Here is a 26966-nt window from a genome sequence, read left to right as displayed (position 1 = left end):
TCACATTGTCTATAGTAAATGACCATCTGCAGGTCTGGTGCAAATTTGGCCGCATGTGAATAGGGCAGGCTGAGCAGTGAACAAGGCCGACTTGGTAGTGTAAAGGTGAGTTGGGTACTGAATGAGGGAGGCTGGCAGTAAATGGGGTATGCTCAGCAGTGAATGCTGCAGCGAGAGCAGAGACTGAAGCAGGCTTAGCACTGTGAGTTAGGCAGTGGGCAGCGAATGAGGAAGACGGCAATGGATGATGGCGTTCACCAGTTGATGAAGCAAGATGACCAGTGAATGCCTAGAATGTTCTACTCTTGATGATGCCCATCCTCACTCAAAATGTGCCTGACAAGCCACGTTTGAAAAATGTATTTAAGATATGACAGTAGAAAAGAGTTCTTGTTTTGCAATACGGATTCATCCTTGAATGTTTATTTTAGGTGAACTATGTTATAATTCCATGAAGTTAGTGGGGGAAATGTATGTAGCAAAGCAAAAAGGTGACACTGATGGCTGGACAATTTTGCATGAATCATATCCACTGGCAATGCTCTAGGCAATCCTCCAGACAACCTTTTTTCAGCCTTCCATGTTATTTCAAAAGGGGAAAGACAATATGCAATTCAGGCATGATCTTAGCCTATAAGGACAGCCCAGCCTAAACTGCTTGGTTATGTCTCTTCTGCACAAGGCCACAAACAAGCCCAGACAAGTTTCAGGCTCATGGAGAGTGAAGGACACAGCCTTTGATCAAGATACCTCTCTCCCTTGCGGGACCCAATTCTGGGAAGCACCCACATCAGTGAAGCAAGGAGCCTTGTTGTTCATTTGCCTAACCACCCTCCCCAATCCCATCTCCTATGGCAGTGCGGCTGGTATGCCTTGTAAAGCAGGGGAAAGTAAGTAGGGACGTTTGTGTTTGATTGCCACGTCCACTCGGTCCATCTGCCTGGCTTTGGTTGGTTAGCTTTATTTCAGGTGGGTCTGCATAATTGCTAAACAGGAAGGCACAATGTGTGGCAGGCGGCAGCAGCATCCTGAGAGACAGTAGGCCTGAGGGTGGGGCGACTGTGGTTGGTTCACTGTATCTGTTGCCGGCCATAGCCAGTTCTCTCACCTGCTCTGCCTCTGGTCATGCAAAGGAGAAAGGTGGGGGGACAGTTGCAAGTACCAAATCACTGTGAGGCTCTCTCTGTCAGCAGATAGCAGAGCTGAAAGTGCCCGCTCCCAAACACTTTATCCAAAGGGTGATCCCGTTAGATATTGTAAACTCCTGCAAAGTACTGAGCATAGCATAGCTGGCTACATCTAGTAGTTATATAATCAAGGACAAATGGGTACATTAACTTCAATTCACAGTACTTCAATTCTCAAATTGCTGATTACACCTGCTAAATATGATGCATTTCTAAAGGCAATTAGAAATAACTGATTTATGTGAGTAAGCACAAGCCACGTGTGTTATAGCAATCAGTAAACACTGCAGCACACGAAAATCAGGGCACTCTAAATCAGTTTATTGTGCCGAGAATGATGCCCGAATCGGCTGTATTTCGACCATTGCGCAGCAGGCACCTTTAAAATGATAATCATGAAATGACTGTAGTTGCTTCTCAAGGGGAGAAGGCCAAGATTAATGCATGTTCGTGCGTTTGCAGATTGCTTTGATTATGCCCAGCTGAGGCTGTACAAATGCACAATATACAAAGACGAAATTGGTTCCCCATTTAGTACTACACTTTGCCCTGATAGCGGGTGTGTCTCACCCTCTTAGGCCGATACCATCCGCCAATGATAGGTTTTGAAGTGCAATTGTGCAAATAAAATACCCCAAGTCAGCCCTGGTGGGACTCTGCTCTCTATTCTCTTGCATAGGTTTACTTTGTCATGAGCAGCCATCTGGGGCAGGCAGTGCTGTGCACTCCTGTGTGTGGGCACCCTTAGAGATCTATATTTCGAACAGCAGCAGGTATTCACTTCGAGTACGAGTGGCACTGGTCACGGGCCGCGGCCAGTCCGTCACCGTCACGTCAGCCTGACAGTGAAAGGAGCCACTGCTTCAAGATGCTGCACTGCTGTTTATCGTTGTTTAGGCTATAATACAGCCGGAACATATACATATAATATATTTCATTATATTGTTGTCTCGTATCACGTTCAAAATCATGTGCTACAAAACATGTTATCTCCATGCAGACCACAAAGTAGTAGTAACGGGTGATGATGACATGTGGTTCTGCATCACAGTCAGGGGAAATTCTGTGTGAACTCAGAAAACACAGTGAGCTTACTCTGATATGGCTTGTAGGAAACGTACTGAGTAACACAGGTTAAACAATGTAGTAGAGGTAGGCATTTGTAGCTGGCTGCTGGCATCTGGCATGGCATGTCTTACCTCAGGTCCAGTGTGTGTGTCCAGTCAGAAGAACTTTGGTCTCCACTCCAGTCGAGTCGTCGTCGTCGGTCTCGCCGTGACTTGTCTCGACTCTCTGTCTCAGACTGTCTTCGGGCCAGGCACGGCGCGCTGACTCTGAGCCTCGGTCAGCCCTCAGGACAGGTCTGCTGCTGTGGTGTTGTCAGTCCGTGATCCACTGACTGTGACTGGGCTGGCTGCTGCCTGCTGCCGGTGTCACTGTGGCCAAGCCCAAAATCATCATGCCCAGGGTTTGGAGGAGGCCCAACTATATCTCTGAGTCACGTCACGTGTGGTAATCAATTGCGGCGACGCTGAGTATGCGCGCGGCCTGAGCTGCATCCCCATTCCCAGGGCCCGGCCCATCCCCCCCAGGCACAAGTTGCTTTCAACTTTGCAAAGGAGGGCAACACATTTGTTGTTGCTACTTCCTGCAAAGTTGAAAGCAACGTGTTTTGATAAGGTGCCGGGAGGAGAGGCCAGACTGTGTGCTGTGCCCTGTGTGCCCTGTCCAATCCCCCCCACCCCCCGGCCCAGCCCTGTCAGGAGGCGGCCAGGCCAGCCTGCAGAAGCTGTTAATTTTTTACATTAGCACTTCAGAGCGAGCCACGGGCGGCCCGGGCCCCGAGGCGAGCACTCAGCATCAGTGTAGTGGCTGCACGGCGGCGCGGCCCTGAGCTGAGGGCAAGCTGAACTCTGACCCTCTCATGCACATAATGAATGATGAATGCAGATGCATAATGCATGCATGCAAATGATTTATCAAAGCAAGGTAACGAGTGTTACCTTGCTTTTATGAATAATTAAGCAGCGCTGTACAGGCACAGCGTGACAGCCTTGCCCGCCCCCCCTGCTGCAGAGTACGCCATGGTGCTTCCTCTGACAAGTGCTAGGCGAGGCAGCGCCAGCGGCGATGCGACTCGGAGGCAGCAGGGAGAGGGCCAGGGCCCTACTCTGAGCTCTCGCTGACTCGCTCTGAGTCTTTAATAATAATTACATTAATAAATAAAAAAAGCCCAGCTTGGGAGTTAAATTATAAACAAAAAACCGGCACAGGGCCCAAAAAACCAGCCCAGGTCCTCGGATCGTATCGTCCAGTGGCACCTGGGCCGATCCCACCAGTCCGAGTCTGTGTTTTGCAGTTAACCAAATGCACCAACACAGGCCCAATCCACTCTCCTCCCCCGCTTGCCAGCCCAGCCTGTCCACTCCTCCTCCACCCCCTACTGTGATTGGAGATCCGGCCCATAGGCCCAGGCCCCACGTGCTGTCCTCCCAACAATTGGTGCTTGCAAAGTAGAGGTAAGAGGTAAGTCGTCTGGCCCAACACCGAGAATCAATTGAATGCGGTGTGTTTGATTGTTTTGATCCTTTGTCTGCATTAAGAATTGTAATTTTGAACTGTTTTGTCACTAATTAAGCGCACCTGTGCAGGCCCAATCCAGTGTCCCCCCGCTTGCCACTATCAATTAAGGTATGTTTGTAATCGATTTCAGTCCATTGTCTGCATTAAGAATTGTAATTTTGAACTGCCTTTTTTCATTAATTAAGCGCACCTGCGCAGGCCCGATCCAGTGTCGTCCTCTCGCTTGCCACTATCAATTAAGGTGTGTTTGTAATCGATTTCAGTCCATTTCTGCTTTGGGAAGTGTAATTTGAGCGGTGTGTTTATAATTAACTTAACGCACCAACAGAGGCCCTATCCACTCTCCTCCCCCGCTTGCCAGCCCAGCCCGTCCACTCCTCCCCCACCCCCTACTGTGATTGTTCTATCGCCACTTTTAGCACAGCCTCCCAGGGCAGCACTCTGCTCGTGCAGCCCTGCGGCGATGGGCCCTTTGCAGAGGGCGGCTCCTAAATTGGCGGCTCTGGTCAGTCTGCAGTTGTCGGCACCCCCGCCTAACTCTCCCTGCCCTAGAGACACAAGACTAATCCATAGACCCTTACTGCAGCCATCTAACAGTGGCTGCATAGTTGATCTCACCACAACAGCAATTGCGACAGACACAGCACCCTGAAATAACCAACGACAGGTAGGCTGCCGTCAGCCAGCATCAACGAATAAGGTAGGAATAATCTATTCTGTCTACAACATACATTGACCCCCTCATACCTCTTGTACCATATTGCATTGTGAAGCTTGGGCCTCTCTCCCACTATATAGGACCCCTCCAAGCGTGCCCCCTGTATTTTGAAAGTGCACTGAAATTGCTTTAAAGTGCAATTGAATTACATTGGAAATTGCTTCTAACTTGGGCCTCTCTCCCACTATACAGGACCCCTACAAGTGTGCCCTGTATTCTGAATGTGCACTGAAACTGCTTTTAAACTGCATCTGAACTACATTGGAAATTGCTTCTAACTCAGTCCTTTCGCCCGCTATACCGGACCCCTCCAAGTGTGCCCCCTGTATTTTGAAAGTTCCCTGAGACTGTTCAAACTGCATTTGAACTGCATCTGATATAGCAATTAAATATTAGGCCTCTCCCCACTATACAGCACCCTTCTAAGTGTGCTCCCCTATATTTGAAACTACATTAGAATTAGTTTGAACCTCCTTTGAAACTTGGGCCTCTCTCCCACTATACAGGACTCTCGAGTCTCAGGGTGCTCTCCTGTAATATACTGCACCCTGAAACCTAGGCATTTCAACCTCAATACAAGACCCTCCGTTCCAATTATCCCTCCTGCATAAACGTGCACTGTGGAAAAGACTACTTTCGGTGTCCACACCTCCTTCTCATAACTTAAACCGGCCATATTGTGAGGCCGAAGCCTCTCCCGCTATCCAGGTACTCCAGCCTAGGCGTTACAATTGCTGCCTCTGTCTCCCATTCTAGGTTTTAATTGCTGCCGGCCACTTAGAACCTTGAACCTTCTCCCGATATCTAGATGTCAATTTTGGCCTTAATTACCACCATCCTCCTTTCAAACCTAAACCTCCCCTCCACCCAGGCATCTCCTTCCTGACACTTGACAACCCCTGCCATCTGCAAAGCCAATCCCTCTCCCGATAGATTGAGGTCCCAATCCTGATCATAGCCTGCCTTGTGGAACCAAATCTACCCACTGCTATCCAAGGATCAGAATCAAACCGTTCAATCAGATTTGGATCCCGTCAAACCTACATCGCTTCGTACTCCTGATACCCCACTCCCAAGAATACTACCCCATTGTAAACCACTTGCAGAATTTCTGAACTCTCAACCTCCTCTCCCGTAGTCATCTAGGTATTATCAGTAGCTGTTACTACTGAATCCTAGCAACCTGACATCCAGGAAGCACCAAAGCCTGTAACTAGCACCATAATCCCCTCCACAGTTAACTGCACCCTCAACCCAATCCATACGCCGAACCCTATCGTACAATACCCCAGGACAGCCCTCGTTGTAATAGGACCACCATATCCAACTGACAGAACAAAGACAAACCCTCCAGATCCTCCAGACAGAACAACTGAAGAGGATTGGAAACAACTGACAGAAAAAAGGTCCCACTGACCCAATACCCAACTGACTAGAAAGACACACCCTCGGAAACTATCAGACGGAACAATTGAAGATTAAAATCTACACTAGCCTGGCACGAGTAACCACAATCGGAAACTGCCCCTACAAACCTAACGTCTAGTCCGACTCCTCCCAGCTAAGACCAAAATGACCCGACGCAGAATTGGACGCAGACAAAGAGAAAAGGAACAGTGTACAAGCAACACGGATAAACAAGCGCAACCGTCCCCAGCAGAAGACGCCTTCAACACAGAGCACACCCCGCAAAACAGTACTATCAACAGAACAAACTTCACAAGAGAAAAATCCTTATACCTTACACCTTACTTCGCACCAACCAAAGAACCTAGATACTCAGACACCAACATTACCAGAACAACGGAACAAAAGAAAAGAGGACCAGAGAAGAGAATGGAATGACGCCAACCCCCTTACCCCTTACATCACAAGAACAGACGGGCACTATCGATACCCACAGCAAATGACAAGCGATGAAGAAACAGTAGAAGTCAGTGAACCAATTATCAATCTCACAGACCGATTCAACGAAGTAGCCGCCTTCACAGTACCTCTACTGCTCGGAGGCAACATAAATGCACCCCGACTGAACAACCAAAAAATAAACCAAATGAACACAAAAAGAGCCACTGCAACCTAATCAATGCAAGATCAATGTCCAGATACGCCACCAAAATCTACAACCTCCTAAGTGATGGAGGCATCAACATCCTTTTCGTAACCGAAACCTGGCTAGATGACAACTACAAGTTCACCCTCAATAACTGCCTACCCGATACCTTCAAGTGCATCCAAGTAAACAGAAAACCAAAAGAGGCGGTGGACTAGCAATCATCCACAAGGAACACCTGGAAATTAAAGCGGAAGACCCATTAAACATCAACAAATGTGAATCCCTAATCATACCTCTATCAACAAATCCCAAAACAAACCTGAAATCATACTGATATATAGACCACCAATGTACGATGCAGTCTTCATAGACAACTTCGTAGAAGCAATCACCAACCTAGCCATCGAGCGTAACCAACTGATTATCCTCGGAGACGTTAACATCTGGTTCGATGAAGAAAACACAACCTCACAAAAATAGCTTATCGGCCAGCTAACAATGGAACTACATCAGCTGGTCAAAGGAGCAACCCACACGGCAGGACATACACTAGTTGCAATCTTCGCCAACAGAAAACTAATTACCACAGCACCACTGATTCAGATCCTCTGGAGCGACCACCTCATTATCCCATTCGTAATCACATTGCCCTCCCCAATTACCAAGAAACAAGAAAAACTACCAACCATCATGAAAAGAAACTGGAGAACCATAAGAAACTCCAACTTAACGGAACGACTGGAGATCACCAAACCACAAACGACGACCTTGGGCGAAGCTGACCTAGACACTAAAATAGATATACTTCACAAATGGATCACCAAAACAATCAACGAGATCGCAAAAGAAAAACCTTTCAATCCATCCCGCAAAAGAGCAATGGCAAAATGGTTCACCCACTACTCTGTGCCATGAAAAGGAAAAAACGAAAACTAGAATTGGAATGGAGGATCAATAAAGACTGCGGAAAAAAATTAAAACTTCAACAACATACTTGTTCATCCTCAAAGCACCAAACACCCAAAGAGAACTGTTTAAAATCATAAACGAAATAAAAAACCCACCCGGCTGCAACAACACTCCAATACCATTGAAGAAATTATGCAATGACCTCGCAGACCACTTCAAAAATAAAATCATGACCATCCAACAGACCATACAAAACAGACCATGCAACCACAACACTGACGACATCCACATATGCAAGGAACACCAGAGCAAACTCTGAAACTTCCCGCACATATCAGTGGAGACTTTCATCAAAATCGTAAATGAAAACAACGTATCTGGCTCCCCCGCAGATCCCTGCCTTCCTGACATCTATAAATCGATCCACGCACAAGCAACACCAATGGAATACTACAGAATCGTCCTCAACCATTCAATCTCAATGGGAAGAGTGCCTCAAGCCTTCAAAGCAGCATACATCAAACCACTCCTCAAGGGCACAACAGGAAACGTAGAGGACCTCTCCAGCTACAGACCCATCTCCAACATCCCCTACCCAGCTAAACTCCTTGAAACACACACATACAGAACAACCCAAAACTTTATAGAAGAACATCACCTTTTAAACCAGGCACAAGTAGGCTTCAGACCGATGAGAGGAACAGAAACAGAACTTATTTCAATCTGGGATGATCTAAAGGCAAACACAGACTCAAACAGCACCGCTCTGATACTTCTAGACCTCTGCAGCTTTTGACACAGTTGGACACGACATCCTCATCACGAGACTAGAAGAATTCGGAATCACTGCAATGCTTTACTTTGGGTTAGCTCCTTCCTAACAAATCAAGTCCTTGAGAATCATCATGCAGAGTCCCACAAGGGTCATCTTTCGCGCCACTTCTATTCAACATCTACCTGTCACAGCTAATCAAAATCATCGAAAGACATGGCCTCACCTGCTAAAACTACGCTGACGAAACACAAATAATCTACAAAATACAAGATTTACAAGAAGACAACGCAACCCTAGAGAACTGCCTTCGTGAAATAAACAACTAGATGAACTCAAACTCAACCCAGGCAAAACAGAAATAATGATCATCACAAAAATCAGAAAAGACAACCTCTACATCCCATTACCAACTGAACTTGGTGAAACCCCAGCCCCATACTCAACTGTGTAAAAAAAAAAAAAAAAAAAAAAAAAAACCCTGGGAGTCCTGATGGATAACAAACTCACTCTAGAAACACAAGTAAACACCCTAATCAAGAAATCCTTCTTTCTCCTGCGATCAGTTAAAAGGATCCTACCATTCCTCTCATTCGCCAACAAAACAACTGTGGTAATCGCCCTCATTATGTCCAGACTAGACTACGCCAACAGCCTATATCTAGGCATCCCAGAACGACTCCTAAATAAACTCAACGCATACAAAATGCAGCGGCCAGACTGTCAAACTTCTTCGAAGAGAACACATCACACCGGCGCTGAAAACGTTACACTGGCTACCCATCAAACAGCGGATCATGTTCAAATCAATGTGCATAACCCACAGAGCAATCCACGACCAAGGCTCAAAGTTCATCAGAAGAAAACTAAATGTACATCACACTGCAAAGCCACTCAGACCCAGCAGCGACATCCGCTTGGAACCCAAATCATACAAGAGAAAACTCAGAGGATCCTCTTTTTCTCACAAGAGATCTCCTACTATTCAGGAAACTCCTCAAATAATGGCCCTTCACCCCATAACCAGAACGAATGCCCATAAGGACATACACAGAGGAACTAGGCAGAGAGAAGAGCCTACCCGGACTCCCCTAATCATCAACCCTTATTAAAATGAGGATATATGGACATGTAACATATACACTTATCTATTAAAAACAAACCTCACCAATCATAACAAGACGACCCAGAGAAGGTATTACCCAGCAATGGCACCCGGCAACCCTTGAGGGCACAGGCAGCAATGGACCATAAACAGTAACACATAGGAAAGAACGAAATATATCTCCACTACCTAAGCAGGATTATGCCCGCCCCTGGGTGTACCAAACTCAATAATTTAGCTGGAGGCCAACCTTGTTCCCCAGCCCAGATACTAGACAGATAGGAAAGGGAAGAGAAGTTATACCACCCAATGGACTACCAACAGTAAATAGATAGAAAGTAGCTGGTTAATGACAATAAACCACCATTATCGATCTGGGGAGAATGCTCACCGAACCAGGGGTACTATGCCAATTAATCTAATCTACTAATCCAGCCACAGTATCACCATAAAAACTAGACAATCAAGTAAACTTAGCGAGAGAATTTACCAACCCAATATGACTACCTGATACATAAACTAAACTACAGGGATTGAGACATACAACCCACTAACCAAAACCTCTAATTGCTGCTCACTTAATGCACACAAAACCATCTCTCTCACAGCAAACTGCACAGACTTCACAGCAACAACAAACGACCAACACATAGCTCGCAACAGCACGCGAGGACCCACTTCGATCCTACTTGCACAGTCAAGCTCAGCGCGCTGTGAAAACTGAACTGAACTGAACTGAAGCTGCCACCGGTACACCACCTCTGACTTTCCTACACCCTCTTCACCCACTAACCTAGCCCGCCCACCTTTTGTTTACAGATCCGCATGAGCGCCTGGAGACTAACTCCATTGGTGACGGTGCACTATACAAATACCTTTAACATTACAAGGCCTTGAGACATTAAGAATCTAGGCCTGAAGACATTTCAGATAGTGCAAGTGCATAGAACACAAATGAGGGGAGAAAGGGGGGGGGGACAAACGGTAGACTATCATGCTATGCCTGCCATCATTTTTAACAGTGTAAGAGCATTACACACACATGAGGGAACAAGGGTGGGGGAGGACGGAGAGGAACAAACAATGGACTATCATATTGGGCCTGACAACATTTCTGATAGTGTAAGCGCATTGATTAAGGATGGGTTGGGGGTGAAGAGAAGTAGGCAGGGACAGAGTGAGGTTGGGGTAGTCTGAGAATCGGATGGGTATGGTGAGAGAAGGTAAGGCCGACGATTTTCAAGTACCCAAGAGCAACAACGAAGATAGAAGAAGGGGAAGGGTGGCCAAGAGGGAGGTGTAGGGAGGGAAAGAGGAGAGGGAGGGGAATTGACATGCAGGCATTGGAGGCACAGACAGCATAACAATCGAAAGAGGCAAGGACAGGTGGAGACATGAAACACTGGGCACAACGGGACTAGAATTAGGCATGGGCAGGTAGAACATGAAAAACACTGTGGCAATGAAGAGAAACGGGGGACAGAAAACACATATGGGATATAGAGAGGGGGGAGTTCAAGGGCAGAGGGGGGGGGGGAGGAAACCTGGAGGACGAGGATTCTTCAGATGGCACAAAAAAGTTCAACTTTGGCCAGGATGTTAAGAACACCGTGGCAGCTGGGCACAACAAAGTTTGAATTTGGCCAGGATAGCAAGAACACACATGGCAGCTGGGCACAACAAAGTTCGATTTTGGCCAGGATGGCAAGAACACACATGGCAGCTGGGCACAACAAAGTTCGAAATTGGGCAATGGCTGGGCGCCTCTGAGTTACTATCAGAAAATCTGCCATCACCTCACCTACCTTTTATACCGAAACCATAATAACTCTTGTACTCAGTGATCTTGACTACTGTCCCAGCCACCTCCCTTCTCCACGCCTGATCGAATACTCCCATTTGTCACCCTTACCCTCCACCATCTGCTCCATTCTTCTCCCCTTATCTGCACCATCAGGTCATATCTCGTCTTGTGGTACTCATTCATCCCCAACAACCAACCAGGCATTTTCACATGATCTTTCCCTCTATTGTATTGCACCCGTTAGCCCCACTTAGAGTTGTGTTTTGTCTATTCCTTTTACAGTGTTCTCTTTCAGCATTACAAATGGGTGATACCAACTGTTTTTCACAGTACTTCAAAGCAGCAAAAAATGGTTGCAATTACGACCTACTACAGTTCCAGTCCTCCAAGATGACTGAAACGTTTTTGGGGTGCCTGGCTGCCAGGACAGCAGCCCTCTGGGCCATATCCAAGGGTTTGGGGGCTTTCACCCCTCTGCCTCCTATGCTCCCTGTTGAAGAGGTCAGGGGGCCCCTGGGAGACTGCAGGGTAGACTCTTCCAAAGAGGAAAAGGCAGTGGTACTCCTAGAGGTGGAACAGCAGTGACCACTGTCCCTTCTGCAACCCAGGGTGCAAAATCTATGCAGGGAATTCTGTCACAACTTCTCTGTGAGTGGGAGAAGTTTTTCTATTCGGCACGGAATGGATGAAGTACGTTGGATGCTTGGGCCTCACAGATCGTTCAGCAGTGTTACTGTCACCCTTTCAGTCAGTGTCCTCTGGACCACTTCCCTTACACCACCTTGCCTCTGGGCCCCGTCCTCTTGAAAAGGTTCCATCAGTAACTCTTGAAAAGTGCAATAGAACTATTTCCGCACTAAAAACAAAGCAAGGGGTTGTACTCAACTTATTTTCTGGGTCAACCATTGCCACAGGTGACGATAGTCATGAATGCATCTCTGACGGGTTACCTGTCAAACCTGACTGTGAGCTGGCTGTCTTGGTAGCACATCAATTTGCTGAAGCTGAGGGCAATCAAGCTGGCACTGATGCCTTCCTCCCTCTGTGGATTCAAAATGTGTGCTGATCCTTATGGACACAACACAGTGGCCACACCCTACCTCAATTCAGTTGGTGTGGAGTCCTTGCCACTATTCAAAGAAGTAATCCAACTGTGATTCGGTGCTCTTGAGAGTGACATCTGACGTATGCCCATCTTGCCCGAAGAGCGAATATCGCAGCGGATGCCTTGAGCCTCCCATGAGTGGGCCCTCTGCCAGGAATTTCGAGTGCAGATTTTCTCCTGCTGGGGGAATCCTCGAGTAGATCTCTTCAGTGCCAATGTGAACAAGAAGTGCAAGTTATTCTGCTCAGGGTAGTTTCCTCATCAGGTAGCTCTGGGTGATGCATTGAAGGTAGAATGGACGTTCAATTTCCTTTTGGCACTTCCATCAATCCTGGTCATTCCACTGGTTCTCAGGTGATTGCGCCTGTTCGGGACCTCGTTAAAATCATGATCGCTCTGGACTGACCCAGGAATATGTGGTATCCGGAGTTGTTGAACCTGTACATCTGCCCTCCTCGGCACCTGCCAAGGAGTGTAGATCTATTCTACACCTGTTGGAGGGGCAGGCCCTCGGCCCTAACCTCATCAGCCTGAAACTTCATGCATGGCTACTGAGAGACTCCGATACAAGAAGTGGGACTTGTCAGACGACATCCTGGATGTGCTCCTTTCAGCTTGGAGGCCCGCCACTAAGTCAGTTTATGCTTGTAGATTGCATAAATTCTTGGCTTGGTGCTGGGAAAGGGATTTGGACACCATTTCATGTCCTCTGTCATGGATTATCTTTTGTCCTTGGCCTGATCAGGAATACAGGTTGGCACTGTGAATGAGTACCTAACCGCTATATCTGTTTTTAATGGTCCCCTGAGCAGGGCTCTTTTTTCTTTTTTTCTCATTTTGATAATTTTTTTTTTTATTAAGGTATGTAGTATACAATCATAAAGTCATAACTTCATAAACATAATGCAGTGAAACCTTTACAATAGTATAGGTTAAACAATGGTAAAAGAAAGTGTTCCGAGAAAGCAGTTAATTGAGTACTCTGTGTATAATTAGGAGTTAAGCATTTGAAGAACAAATTTTCAATACAATTGAAAACATACGCAAAACAACCATAGCACCGTGTTGTGCTAAACTTAGTTTAGAACGATTTCTGCATTATGATGTCTTAAGTGGGGGAAGACAAACACAAGACTGACATTTGACAAACACGAGATGTGAGGGAGGGGGGAAAAAGAGGGGGGGTAGATATTAATGAAGAGAGGCACATTGGCATATATTACAGTAAATATTCAGTTGAGTGATGGGAACAGGTATGCAGTTTTTAAGGGGATTGTGCAACCAGTTTCCTCCATGCCAGTATGTGGTTTGGATTTGATTTTAACGTTTCTTATAGGTGCTGCGTTTGAGCCCCTGCATTATTATTTTATTAGACTGCTCACCCTTAAGGTGATCTTGCTTGTGGCCATCCCTTCTGCTAGACGGGTGAGTGAGCCATTAAACCTCCTTGCTTGGTGTTCTCCAAAGAGAAGCTGATGTTGAGAGTGAAAATTTCCTTCCTCCCGAAAGTTGTCTCAGAATTTCGTCTCATTCAAAATATTCATCTTCCTGTGTTTTTTCCACCTGCCCATCCTTCCAAGGCAGAGGAACGCTTCCATCGCCTGGTGCAGGTTCTCAGCCGCTGCATCTCTCGGACGAGAGAAAGGATGTCACGAAAAATGACTAGCTTTTTGTAGGTTATGCTGGTGCCTGTGTTAGCAGGGCTGTAACCATACAGATTTCAAGGTGCATCATTTTCTGCATTTTGGAATGCTATGATCTGTCTGGGAAGGATGTGCGTGAAGGTCTCGGAGTTCATTCTACCAGAGGACCGGCTGCCACCTATGCCCTGCAGAGAAGGGACTCTGTTCTGGACATTTGCCAGGCGTCTACATGGGCTTCTCTATACATGTTTGCCAAACATTACTGCCTGGATCTCCAGCCAGGGCAGGATGCTCATTTTGGTAAGGCAGTTCTCCAGAGCTTTATGGCATACGTATTGTCCTTGCGCTCCACTCTCCCCCAGATCTAAATACTGCTATGTGATTCTAATATAGACTAGGAATCCGTGGAAGGAAGGAATTAGACAAACAAATTACTTTCCAGTCAGTAATTCTTTCTAATGGATGTCCCTCCCATGGATTTTGTTGCCATCCACAGATACCTTGTCGCTCGTCCCTAGCTGCCCCACTTGGCAGATAGCTAGTGAACCTTTTGGTTCTGCAGTCCCTCGGCATCCAGGTGCTAGGAAAACAGGTCATGCTGTCTGGCGGCTTGATATATACTGGCTCGACATCATATCCGCAAGACGTGTACAGGCATGTGGTGGAGTCGCGTTGCTCCCGTGGTGGAGAAAAATGTCCGAAGAACTGCTGCGTATAGAATATTATAGATGAGCAATCCAAGGGAGGAATATCCACCAGAAGAAACATACCGAGCGAGAAAGGAATTTGTTCCTCTTGAGAGGTGTTCTCCTCTGAAAATGGCACCTACTCTCCAATCCTCACCTCCCTCCCCCGACTGATCGGTCACACATACCAAAGTTGCAGTTACTAAGCTGTAGTTTATTGCTGTTTCATCATTTTCTCTTTTTGTACCGTTAATTCACATTTCACCGTTTTGGAGAAAGTGCTACATAAGCCCATAAAAATCTAATTAGTCGAAAATTAGTTAGTACAAATGAGGATGGAATGAAGTACCCATTATAGGGATGTAAGAGATCACTGTGAAGTTCGGTCACTATACAGAAGCACAATATTGCAGGAGTGCCTTAGGGTCATGGAAATCCCTTTGTGACTAGCAATATCCTTTCTGAGTATAGTTGGGGTATTTTATTCCTTATCATCAAGTCCCCACTTCTAAATGCCTGCTGTCTTTTTTTAACTACTTTAAAAAAAAAAGTTATTTTTTACAATGTTTTTTTCTCCTCCTCTCTCGCACCGTTCTTTGCTGTTTTAACTTTCCTTTTCCCTTTCCAACACTTCGCATTTACCTCTATCTCCACAGTTTATTCTTTGTGTTTAACACTGCATAAACATCTGCATTTTTCTATATTTTGTCTTTATATCCCCTTCTTCCTCCTTGTCCATTTCTGTGAATTTGTCTTTAATTTTTAATACGCTCTACAGCCAACTTGTCAAGTGCTTTTCTTATCCGTACATGGGAGACTGTAACCTGCCTATTCTTGCAAGCACATCATTCTTTTATTTGAATCGAGAATGACATGACATGATTGTTTTGTAATAAAAGCACTATTCGAGGTGATTGGGTCCTCCGACGTATTCCATATCTATGACGGGTAATGTCCACAGCTGTGCTGCTTCGGAAAATCTTCGGCGTCTGGGTCCTGACGTCGATGCGCTGTCCCCGAGGACCTCCTCCGACGGCCGACGTCACCCGATGTGATAAGTAGGACTCACAACGCCCATAGCCTCAGTTCCGTTTTTTCCGCCAACGTGTTCGCTTCGTGAATCTCGGTACGCCTCGACTCTTTGGAGTTTGCTGTTTTCTTCTCGGTTCGTTGAACCTGTGCGGTTTTTTGTGAAGACCTGTTCATGGCGATGTCTACTTCGTCTTCAACCCTGCGTCCGGGCTTCAAGAAATGCGGGGACTGTGGGTCCAAGATGTCCGTCACGGACTCGCACAACGCCTGCCTCTGGTGCCTCGGGGGAGGCCCACGATACGGACGACTGTGTTGACTGCCAGTCGCTCACGGCAAAGGCCTTGCGGGAACGCAAGAAGAAGCTGTCGGTAGGTCGGGTGTCTAAGCCCCGGAAGTCGAGGTCTGCGACTCTCCGCGTCATCATCGGAAGTTCAGTGGGTCTCCTTCCAGGAGTCGGTCTCGCCACTCCTCCGCCTCTTGGAGGCATTCCCGGAAGCGCCGGCATCGGTCGCCTACCCCGTCCTCTTCCGAGGACTCCGCTCGTCGGCGGGTCGCTTATGCCTCCTTGCAAGCGACACAGGAGGAATGGGCTTCCTTCGGGAAGCAGATGCTAGCGATTCTTGAATTGCAGGGCACCGGTCCATCCGCGCCTCCGAGTGGGGTCGGTCGGCACCGGTCGAGAGACACCGCTCGTATGCCTTCGGGCTCGGGTGGTCAGCACAGCTCGCGGGAGAGGACCCGCTCGGCCAAGGGTAGCTGTTCTCGCCATGCCCGTTCCAGGTCCCGGTCCTCGAGGCGCTTGAGACCACGTGATCCTGTGTCGTCTTCCAAGAAGATGTCGACGCCTGTGGCGCCGAGGTCATCGACGATTTCTCTCGAAGCTCCGCCTCTGAGGGGGTCGTCGGCGCCTAGGTCGTCGAGAGACACGCTCGGAGCTTCGGCGTCGAGGCCTGTGTCAACGCCGTCGATGCTGGCGGCGCTGCAGCTGACGTCGACGCCGATTTTGCTTGACGCCGTTTCTGCCGGCGCCGACTCGTTCGGCGCCCTCGACGCCTTTCGAGGCGGTGGTGTGGAGGGGCCCCATGGCACGGGGTTAGCCCCTAGAAAGGCTCTGGCTAATGTCAGGCACTGCTTTGGTCCCCAGATGTCTTCCACTCCCTGCCTGGAGTACATTTCAGAGGGTGATGAAGGCTCTGATGACGGCTTGGTTCCGGTTACGGTACCAGATGAGCTTATCTCGGGCCATAGCCAGTTTGATGACCTGAGTCAGTCACTGCATGATGCCAGTGGACTGGACACCTCTCTGGAGGTGGAGTTTTGTAGGCTGGAGCCTGGCACTCATGCCGATTCTTCATATCGGCGCCTTATGTCTCGGATCACCGAGTACTTCGGTTGGTCAGCTCCCCCAGGGGAGTTCGTTCAGGATGATCTCACGGACATCTTGATCTTGGTCCCCCCACTGACCCGGTTTTGCCGTGTCATATGGCTCTGCAGAGAAGGGTGGCGGAGGCTTGGACTGCTCCGGAGAGTCTCCCGGCAGTGGGCAAGTCTTTGTCACGAAAATACCGTCCAGCCAGTAGCGACCCCTGCTACTTGTCCAGGCACCCCACTCCAGAGAGTTTGGTGGTGCAGGCGGCTATGGCCCCGGCAAAGCAGGCGTCGTAACCTACCATCCCTCTGGATAGGGACGACAAACGTTTTGACGGCTGGGCGAAGAAAGTGTTTCCTTCAGGGGGTATGGCGCTTCAGGCGGCCAACTCCATATGTGTCTCGTTTCACACTCTGGGGAACTGTGTTGCATTAGCGGCTGAACGTATTCCCGAAGGGGACGAACGGGATGGTTTCCTTGCTATGGTTCAGGATGGCAAGGATGCCATGTGTGAGGCCATTCAGTCGGGTTTGGACATGGCAGATTGTGTCAGCCGGTCCATGGCGGCGAGCACCGTAATACGCAGGTTTGCGTGGTTGCGGAAGTCTGGGTTCGCTCCTGATGTGCAGTCCCAGCTCCTCAACATGACCTTTGACGGTGAACATCTTTTTGGCAGCAAGGCTGACGAGAGCCTTGAGAGGTTGCAGACCTCCAAAGCTGCAGCAAAGTCGTTGGGTGCTGCAGTTCACCAACCTCCGCCTTTTCGTCCTAGGGGACAGCAATGGAGGGGAGGTTCCTTTCGCTATTACTCGTCCTTCAGTAAAGCGAGAGGAGCTAGCAGTCAAAGAGTCCACCGTAAGAGTGCGCGAGGTGGAAACAAGAGTACTCGAGGTGCCAAGGCCGCTCGAGCAGTGGCCCTGTTGCCCTCACGCAACGCCGCAGCCGCTACCACTCAGTCATGAGGCCAGGTCCCATGGTTCGCCGGTTGGGGGAAGGCTGGCGCAGCATTTTGTAGAGTGGCGAGCCATTATTTCAGATGTGTGGGTTCTGGAGATCATAACCCACGGCTACTGTCTTCCTTTTCGGCAGAGGCCTCACGACAATCCACCTGGGAATCTCTCTTTGAAGAGTCCGGATCCGCTCCTCGCGCAGGAAATTCAAACCCTGCTGGAGAAAGGCGCCATAGAACTGGTGCCTGTAGCGGAGAGGAACAAGGGATGGTATTCCCCTTATTTTTTGATTTCGAAGAAAGACGGGGGATTGAGACCTCTCATGGACTTGCGCGGTTTTAACAAACAAACACCGCGCAAGTCCATGAGGGGTCTCCTCAGGAAGGACAAATTCAAGATGGTTACTCTCTCTCAAGTCCTCCAGGCCCTTCAACTTCAGGACTGGTTGGTCTCTCTCGACCTCAAGGATGCTTACTTCCATGTGCCGATCCATCCCAAGCACAAGAAGTACCTGAGGTTCGCGGTTGGCGACTCGCACTTTCAGTTTCGGGTCCTGCCGTTCGGATTGACCTCCGTCCGAGGGTTTTCACCAAGCTCATGGTGGTGGTGGCAGCGCATCTCAGGAAAAGGGGGGGTTCATGTCTACCCCTACCTGGACGATTGGTTGATCAGGGGGATTTCTCCCGAGCAAGTCCTGGATCATCTGTCCGTCACCTGCCACTCCCTTCACAAGCTAGGCTTCTCCCTCAATTTAAAGAAGTCCCATTTGACACCAACGCAGCGTCTCAGTACATCGGAGCAGTGCTTGACACATCCCTGGGGCAGTGTTTTCCTCCCCAGGTGAGGGCTCTTCACATTCAGCAGAATCTCCCAGCGTCCGAGTTCTTGAGACTGCTCGGCCTCATGGCATCCTGTATTCTTCTGGTGCCAGAGGCTCGTCTGCGGATGAGATCTTTGCAGTGGGCACTCAAGCTCCAGTGGTCTCAGTCCTCCGGCAGGCTGTCGGACCCTGTTCAGGTGCTGCCCTCGGTCGCCCAGGACCTTCTGTGGTGGGCCGTCGAAGGCAATCTAATGAAGGGGGCCCCATTTTGGCTGCCCTGGCCGGAGGTGACGATCGTGATGGACGCATCCCTCATGGGATGGGGAGCTCATGCCAACGAGTTGACAGTCAGCGGTCGTTGGTCTCTGTCAGAGTCCAGACTCCATATCAATCTGTTGGAGCTGAGGGCCGTCAGGCTTGCCCTGAAGGCTTTTCTGCCGACTGTGCGAGGAAAGAGTGTCCTGATTCTAACGGACAACACAGTGGCCATGCACTACCTCAACAAAAAGGGGGGCGGGGGGCAGGGTCACTTCCTCTGTGCAGGGAGGCCATCCAGCAAGAAGTTTCGATCTTGGCAGTTCATCTGGCCGGAGACGACAACGAGACGGCGGACGCTCTGAGCAGGCAGAGCATGATCTCTCACGAGTGGGAGCTGTCTCAGGAGATTCTCCTGGAGATCTTCGCCCTTTGGGGGACCCCTCAAGTAGATCACTTCGCCTCCAGTGTCAACCGGAAGTGCAAAAGGTTTTGCTCGTGGGAATTACCTCCAAAAGGAACCTTAGGAGACGCGTTCGTGGTGGAGTGGTCATTCCCACTGCTGTACGCGTTCCCTCCAGTCCCCGTCATCCCGCAAGCACTGCGAAGGTTCGGTTCCCGGATGATCCTCATTGCTCCGGCGTGGGCCCGGAGGACGTGGTACCCGGACCTTCTCGACTTGTCCATCTGCCCTCCACGTCGTCTTCCCTACCGAGACGATCTGCTCTCATGGGAGGGAGGTCAGGTTCTCCATCCAGAGGTCAGATCCCTCAACCTTCACGCTTGGCTTCTGAAAGGTTGAGGTATAAGGATTGGGACCTCCCTGAAGTCGTGATGGAGGTGTTGCTCTCGGCCAGGCGGCCGGCAACAAAGTCTCTGTACCGTTGCCATTGGAGAAAGTTCTGCGACTGGTGCAGAGTTAAGAATGTGGATCCTTTTGAATGTGACCTTCCCATGGTTCTGTCTTTTTTGCTTTCTTTGGCCCACAGGGGCTTGCAAGTGGGGACCATTAAAGGTTACCTGGCGGCGCTGTCCATCAAGCGCTCGTCTGAAGAATGTTCCCATTTTAAGATTCCTTTAATTTCTCAGTTTTTGAAAGGGCTCACTAATGTGTTCCCTCCGTCACCTTTTCTGGTGCCCGGTTGGGATTTGAACCTCGTTCTTAAGTTTCTCATGGGTGCTCCGTTTGAGCCTTTACATTCTTGCCCTTTGAGACTTCTAACTCTTAAAACTGTGTTTTTGGTTGCGGTTACTTCCGCTCGCAGAGTGAGTGAGTTACAGGCACTTTCAGTTAAGCCACTCTTCACTGTGTTTCATAAGGACAGGGTTGCCCTTAGAGTTCGTCCTTCTTTTCTTCCGAAGGTGGTTTCGGATTTTCATTTGAGCCAGAAGGTTGTTCTTCCAGAGTTGTATCCTCCTCCACATCCTGGTAAGGAAGAGGAGAGGCTCCATAGGCTTGATCCTAGGAGAGCGTTGAGCTTTTATATTTCGTGCATGTCCTGGGTCAGAGTGGACGATCAACTTTTCATTGGTTACGCAGGAAAGCGTTTGGGACAAGCTGTGACGAAACAGACTGTCTCGTTGGATTATTTTAGCTATCTCCGAGTGTTACAGCTTGGCGGGTAAGGACCCTCCGGCTGGCTTGCCGGCCCATTCTACCAGGGGAGTGGCTGCGTCTACTGCCCTGCAGAGGGGTGTTCCTATTGGTCACATCTGTGATGCAGCCACCTGGGCTTCAGTACATACTTTTGTACGTCACTACTCCCTCGATTCCATCAGAGGGCAGGATCTGGCCTTTGGCAAGGCAGTCCTATATTCCGCAATTTGATTGGGCATGCTAAATTTGTGTTCTAAATTCTTTTCCCACCTCCTTGCTTGGTACTGCTTTGGGAGTCTGTCATAGATATGGAATACGTCGGAGGACCCAATCCCCTCGAAGAACAAGTTACTTTCTTACCTGGTAACCTTCTTACGATGGGATGGTCCGATGACGTATTCCATATCGCTCCCTCCCTACCTTCCCCGCTGCAGAATTTCTTTTGCGATTGCAGCTTGCGTTCCGCAAGGCCTTGTGTGTCTGACTGGCAGAAAACTGGTGGCACACGTTCTGGGGGAAAAAACTATAACTGAGGCTATGAGCGTTGTGCGTCCTACTTATCACATCGGGTAACGTCGGCTGTCGGAGGAGGTTCTCTGGGACGGCGCATCGACGCAGACGCCGAAGATTTTCCGAAGCAGCACAGTTGTGGACATTACCCGTCATAGATATGGAATACGTTGTCGGACCATCCCATCGAAAGAACGTTACCAGGAAAGAAAGTAACTTGTTTGTCTGTTTTAATAAGATGATATAGGAGTATGACGTCACAATTCCCTTGCTCCAGCAGCTAGCTTCTGTTTTTGTTGCTTTACACTTTTATTTAATTTTTACTCTGTAGCCTTTCCATTTTATTTTACCCCCGCCCACCTGCTTCAATGAGATCTCCTCCTATGCAAAGAAATTGCTTGTGCTGGCCTAACATGTCTCGCCATCAGTCACTGAGAGTTGGCGGTTGCTGTCTACTGGGCCATTTAACAGATGATCGGAGCCAATTTGCTGACCCTAGTTGGCTTAATAAAATGATACAATTGTCTAGTTCAATGCTGTGGTTACAATGCAGATGTAAAGTCAACTCTACTTGTAATAAAAACATAAACTGCAGTTATTTATGGGGACGAAAGAAACCCTCCTTTGTTTTATAAGAAAATAGAAGAATTGAGGCAAGCCAAATTTCCTTTATTGCAGACCCCCCCCATGCATTACTAATGGCTGTGTATTTTGAGATTTCCTGCAGAACCTTTTATAATCATTAACCCATCTTCGCTGCAAAGGGTATGGGTCGCTGGGACCTCAGTTCACTGCCTTCTGGTGATCGTGTCCTAGCTAGATATGCTTTAACAGCACTGATTTTTCTCTCATTTCAGGTGGCTCATGGGAAGATTCAAAGCCTGGAGTCCACTGTGGAGAACGCCCAGAGCTCCGAAAGCAAACTGAAGCACTCCCTCCTTGCTCTAGAACTTGAGCGCTCAGCACTACTGAACACTGTGGAAGAACTGCGCGCTCAGATACAGGCGCTTTCTCTGCAAGGGACTAACAAACGAAAGGCGACTAATTGACACTTGCAACCCAAAGAGGAAGCAGAGCCTCAGAGTGTGAAGAGAAGGGGCGCCATTTTAGTTGCACATGGGGATTTACCTGCTCTTTTTTTCTATGCCTTATCGTCTGAACTGGCCAGTGGAGTGGTAGAAGTGTAACGATTGCCCAGAAAAATGAACACGTTGGCACCGGGGAGTGTTGGCTATTCATACGAACTACTATATGAAATGCAGCCAAAGGGACTGCAAAATCAGTTCTGGGTTATGCACGTTGCATTGCTGCTGCCCGTGACGTTTTATTTAAGCTGTTTACTTGAGTCTTATTAAGTGTTGATTTTGTCTACATGATTTTTTTTTATACCTAGTAGCTGCTGGTTTTACTTGGGGGACAGAGACTAACAAAGCTTCTGCTTACACTGGCGCACTTTGTGGGCAGCAGGTGCTTGGCTGTGCAAAGCTCCTGAAGTTTGGACCTTCGTAATACATGATATGCTGGAGGCTTGTTGGATTCGTTGACCGGCGAATTGTTTTATATTTTAATGTTTTTAATTCCTATTCTTTTGATGTGTGAAGTTTTTGCACAGGCTCATTTTTTTATAAACCTACAATGTTCAGTGCTGCAGGTCTTCATTCCTCCCGACAACTGCCTGGGAGGTGGGTGAACTATCAATGTATGCAATTTGGTAGAGGCTTTACTTTTTATATTTAAAGTGCCCTTGTACATGCCTCTCAGTTTTATGATTAAGACACTTTGCACACAAATTATTTTCACAACGCCAGCATGTAACAATGCAGGAATACATTTGTCATGTCCTTGCTTGCACTGCATTGACTTTATAAACACTTTTTTATCACCAAACGTGTGTGCATGGATTGGGTGGAAGTGATGGTGAATCAGATGGGTATTTAATATCTTTTAACCGCTTGCAGGCTTGGAAAGTGGAAGTATTCCAGACAGGTTTGTGTGTACGTGCTCTTGTATCACCGTAGAGAAGGATATTGTGGTGAATATGGATTTAACAGTTATGAGCTAATTGCTCACATTTTTGATTGGCACTTTCAATTATTCCAAATAAATTTCTCTCCTACTTGCCTTTCCCCAAAAGTCCTATAAATTGTCCTTTAAATTACACAATTTCATGTTACCTTGCCTTGATGTAACATTTAGCACTGCAGGGCATAAAATAAGCAGTGTCGCATAGCAATTTGATATGCAATTATGTAGGTTTGCTAATTAAATTGACACTTGTGTAGCAAAGCTAGCTATTGAAGATACTCTGCTCAATGAAAACACATCCTGCATTCTTCTTTTGCCCTGTCTGTATCCACCCTCTTCTCTCTTTTCACTGCAAGTTGAAAGGGGCTACTGGAGAGAAAGTGCAGCAGTTACCATCTCCTCCAATCTTAAGTGGTAAGGGCCTCTGTGGGAGTGCTAGGCAAGATTGTGTTTTGTTTTTCAAATAATTGTTAACTAAATGTAATTGAGATGATACTTTTAACTGTAGAGCGCTGGTGGGGCTGAGGAGATCAGGCTAACTCTTCCTCTAAACACTTACAGGTGTAGTACACAATACATGTAACAGATAATAGTACTTTAAATCTGTATTTTCATATAGATCACAGCCTTTTTGTGGTACAAAGCATGATTTATTTCAAGATAAGCAAGATAAGCAAATGGGGTAAAAACCATCCTTTTAGGGTTATTTACATGCAAAGGAAAAAACTTAAAAGCCCATGCCTTGCATTATATTGTACAATCATATAATGTTGCTGTCTCATAGCCTTAGACAGTGTATCTCCGTCCGGGTGAGAGAAATCAGTTTTACAGTCATCAAATGACTTCGATTTGCCTTAAGTGTACATTTTGCTTACATGTTGAAGACCTCTAGAAAAGTTAAGCTCCATGGGTTAGACCTGGTTAAAATTTGTGATTTACCTTAAGAGCGGAAAGACATGTCGGCCGCAATCTCTTTATTCTTATCCCAGCATTCCAACAGAGAATGAGAGGCTAAGATGCCATCTATAGGGCAGGACCATTGAGAAAGCAAGATTAGTGACTCAAGGGGCACTGAAAAGTGGGCCTGTTCTAAATTACATGATTTTTTTGTAGATATTGCGTCTAGCCAACCAATTGCAAAACTAAGCTAGTCAGCCTCTAGGTATCTGTGCAGATCGGGGGCTTCAAGGCCCCCTTTTAAACACTGTTCAATAAGTGTTTTCAAAGCCATGATCGGCATACCATTACATCCGATAAGGTGAAATAGTTTGTGGTGGAAATGTAAAAGTTCTGGAAAAGGGAAGTGAACAGGAAGAACCTGGCAAACATGGTAATTTAGGGGGAACGTTCATTTTTAGGACAATTATCTGACCCATCCAAGGAATCTCCAGTCTTTTTTTACTATGTTTCTGGAGATGTCAGCAAAAAAAACAGGAACATTTTTCTTGCAAAGAGTAGATTTGACAAGTGCATTCCCTCAAACGTAAAGTGTGAGCTTTCCCAAGTCTTGCTGGGGTAAAGTAATATTTAGGAATTTTGATATTTTTTTTTTGTAATTCACCTTACAGTCTAAGATCTTTTCAGAATCACTAACTACCTTGAGTAATGCCTTTCTTGGATTCTGTAGAGTGAATGTTATGCCACCCACCAATTTATGTTGAGTTCTTAAAGCTGCAATCCACTGAATGCCTGTGAGGTCTCTAATCTTCTGCGTCAATGGCGCCACTAAGAGTGCAAAGATCAAGGGCAAGAGTGCTCTCTCAAAATTCCCCCCACCCCCGCCTTGTGCATCTACGAAGATCTATTGGGTTAGACATTATTACATTATTCATTTTAATTCTAGTTTGGGGGGGGGGGCAAAAAGTGTACTTATAAGTTTGTAATCCATTAAGGGTCAAGACAAAACATATGCAAGACTTCATCTATGTATGTAGGTGAATCAAATAGTGCACACTTAGTTGGAAAGCAGCAGAGCACTGTACAATAGAGGGAGTGGCACATAGTGGGTGGAATCGTTTTGTTAGTCTATTGTCCACATTTGTCAGTGATGTGTTGGTTAAAGAACTGGATTTTCAGTTCTTTACTGAATCACAGGAGGGAATGAGTGAACCAGTCTGAGGTTATCAGGACGGTTGTTCCACCGCATGGGAGCATAGCAGGAGAATGCTTGTTTTGAGGGGATTGGGTCCTCCGACGTATTCCATATCTATGACCTGTAATCACCACGGCTGTGCTGCTTCGGAAAATCTTCGGCGTCTGCGTCCTGCGTAGATGACGTTGATACGCCGCCCTCGAGGACCTCCTCCGACAGCCGACGTAACTGGATGTTATAAGTAGGACGCACGACACCCGTAGCCTCAGTTCCGTTTTTTCCGCGAACATGTTCACTTCGGAGATCTCGCCGCGCCTTGACTCTTTGGAGTTTCTGTTCTTTCTCGGTTCTTCAAACCTGTTCGTATTGGGAAGTATATTCTTCGTGAAGATGTCTACCTAGTCATCCACCCCGTGTCCGGGCTTTAAGAAGTGCAGGGACTGTGGGTCCAAGATGTTGGTGACAGACTTGCACGACTCCTGCCTCTGGTTCCTCTGGGAGGACCATGACACGGATGACTGTGTCAGCTGCCAGTCGCTCACGTCCAAAGCCTTGCGGGAGCGCAAGAAGTTGCCGGTAGGTAAGGTGTTCAAGCCACGGAATAGAGGTCTGCAGAGCTTTCGACGGACGATTTGTGGGGCGACTCTCTGCATCGTCGTCGTCGGAAGTCCAGTGGGTCTCGGTCCCGGGGTCGGTCCCGCCACTCCTCTGCCTCTTCGAGGCACTCCCAGAAGCGCAGTCATCGGTCGCCTTCTCCGTCCTCATCCGAGGACTCCGCCCGTCAGTGGGTCGCTTACCCCACCAAGCTTGCGACGCCGGAGGAATGGGCTTCCTTCGGGAAGAAAATGTTAGCGATTCTCGCATCGCAGGGTACTGGTCCGTCCGCGCCTCCGAGTGGGGTCGGTCGTGATCGGTCGAGAGACACTGCTCACACGCCTTCGGGCTCGGGTGGTCGGCATGATTCGTGGGAGAGGTCCCGCTCGGACAAGGGGAATCGTTCTCGTCATGCCCGGTCCAGGTCCCGGTTCTCGACGCACTCGACCGTGTGCACCTGTGGTGTCTTAGAGGAAGACGTGGACGTCAGCGGCGCCGAGGTCATCGACGGACTCTTTTGAGGACCCGCCTCCAAAGTCGTCGATGCCATTGGCGCCCAGGCTGTCGAGGGACACGCTCGGGGCTCCGGCCTCGAGGCCTGTCTCGACACCATCGACACGATTCACTCGACGCCTTTCGTGGCTGTTTCGACGGGGGTACCCGGGGCTCGGTGGAACCCCCTAGAAAGGCTCTGGCCAAGGTCAAATGTATACTCATGGGGTGTTCCTGTCCTCTCTGATTTCGTGCTGCAGTATTTTAAAGCAGTATATTCCTTTAAACCTTTCACAGGCACCCATGGATTAGCGCTAAATCCTAATCATGTGGTGATGAAACAACCATTAACAATGTTAGGTTTTTATATGGTAGCCTCTTTATTATTTGCGTGGCTAGTCTTCTAAGTTATATTCTTAAAACAAGAACGGTAAAAATGTTCAAATAAAACAAGGTAGCACAGAGAAACACCATGGTTTTAACTTGACGTGACTTGGTCAAAAACAGGTCGACTGCTGTGCACATGTACAAAAGGTAAAGACAGCGATGAATAAAGCAAAGGATAAAACGTGTGCAATTCTTCTCTGGTCTGTACAAACAATGTGCAGTGATTATTTGTGTTTGTCGGAATATAGCTGGAGGTGTACAAGATATTACTTCAT

At 47.9% G+C, this 26966-nt stretch overlaps 1 protein-coding gene across 8 annotated transcripts in view; it reads left to right on the top strand.

The window, feature by feature from the left end:
- The window catches only part of TBC1D1 (TBC1 domain family member 1), a 1823125-nt gene extending 1800137 nt beyond the window's left edge, over positions 1–22988 (top strand). For all 8 annotated transcript variants that reach the window (XM_069631813.1, XM_069631816.1, XM_069631814.1 and 5 more), the window contains one exon: positions 21959–22988. In XM_069631813.1, the coding sequence (XP_069487914.1) occupies positions 21959–22150 (192 nt within the window). In that variant the 3' untranslated portion in view covers positions 22151–22988. The remainder of the gene's footprint in view (positions 1–21958) is intronic.
- The last annotated feature ends 3978 nt before the right edge of the window (positions 22989–26966 follow it).

This window comes from Ambystoma mexicanum, chromosome 6q, assembly GCF_040938575.1.
Source record: "Ambystoma mexicanum isolate Mex_15411 chromosome 6q, UKY_AmexF1_1, whole genome shotgun sequence".
In the NCBI taxonomy this organism is placed as follows: Eukaryota; Metazoa; Chordata; class Amphibia; order Caudata; family Ambystomatidae; genus Ambystoma; species Ambystoma mexicanum.
The sequence above is the reverse complement of the archived record's forward strand: the minus strand, read 5'-3'. Positions and strand labels throughout refer to the sequence as shown.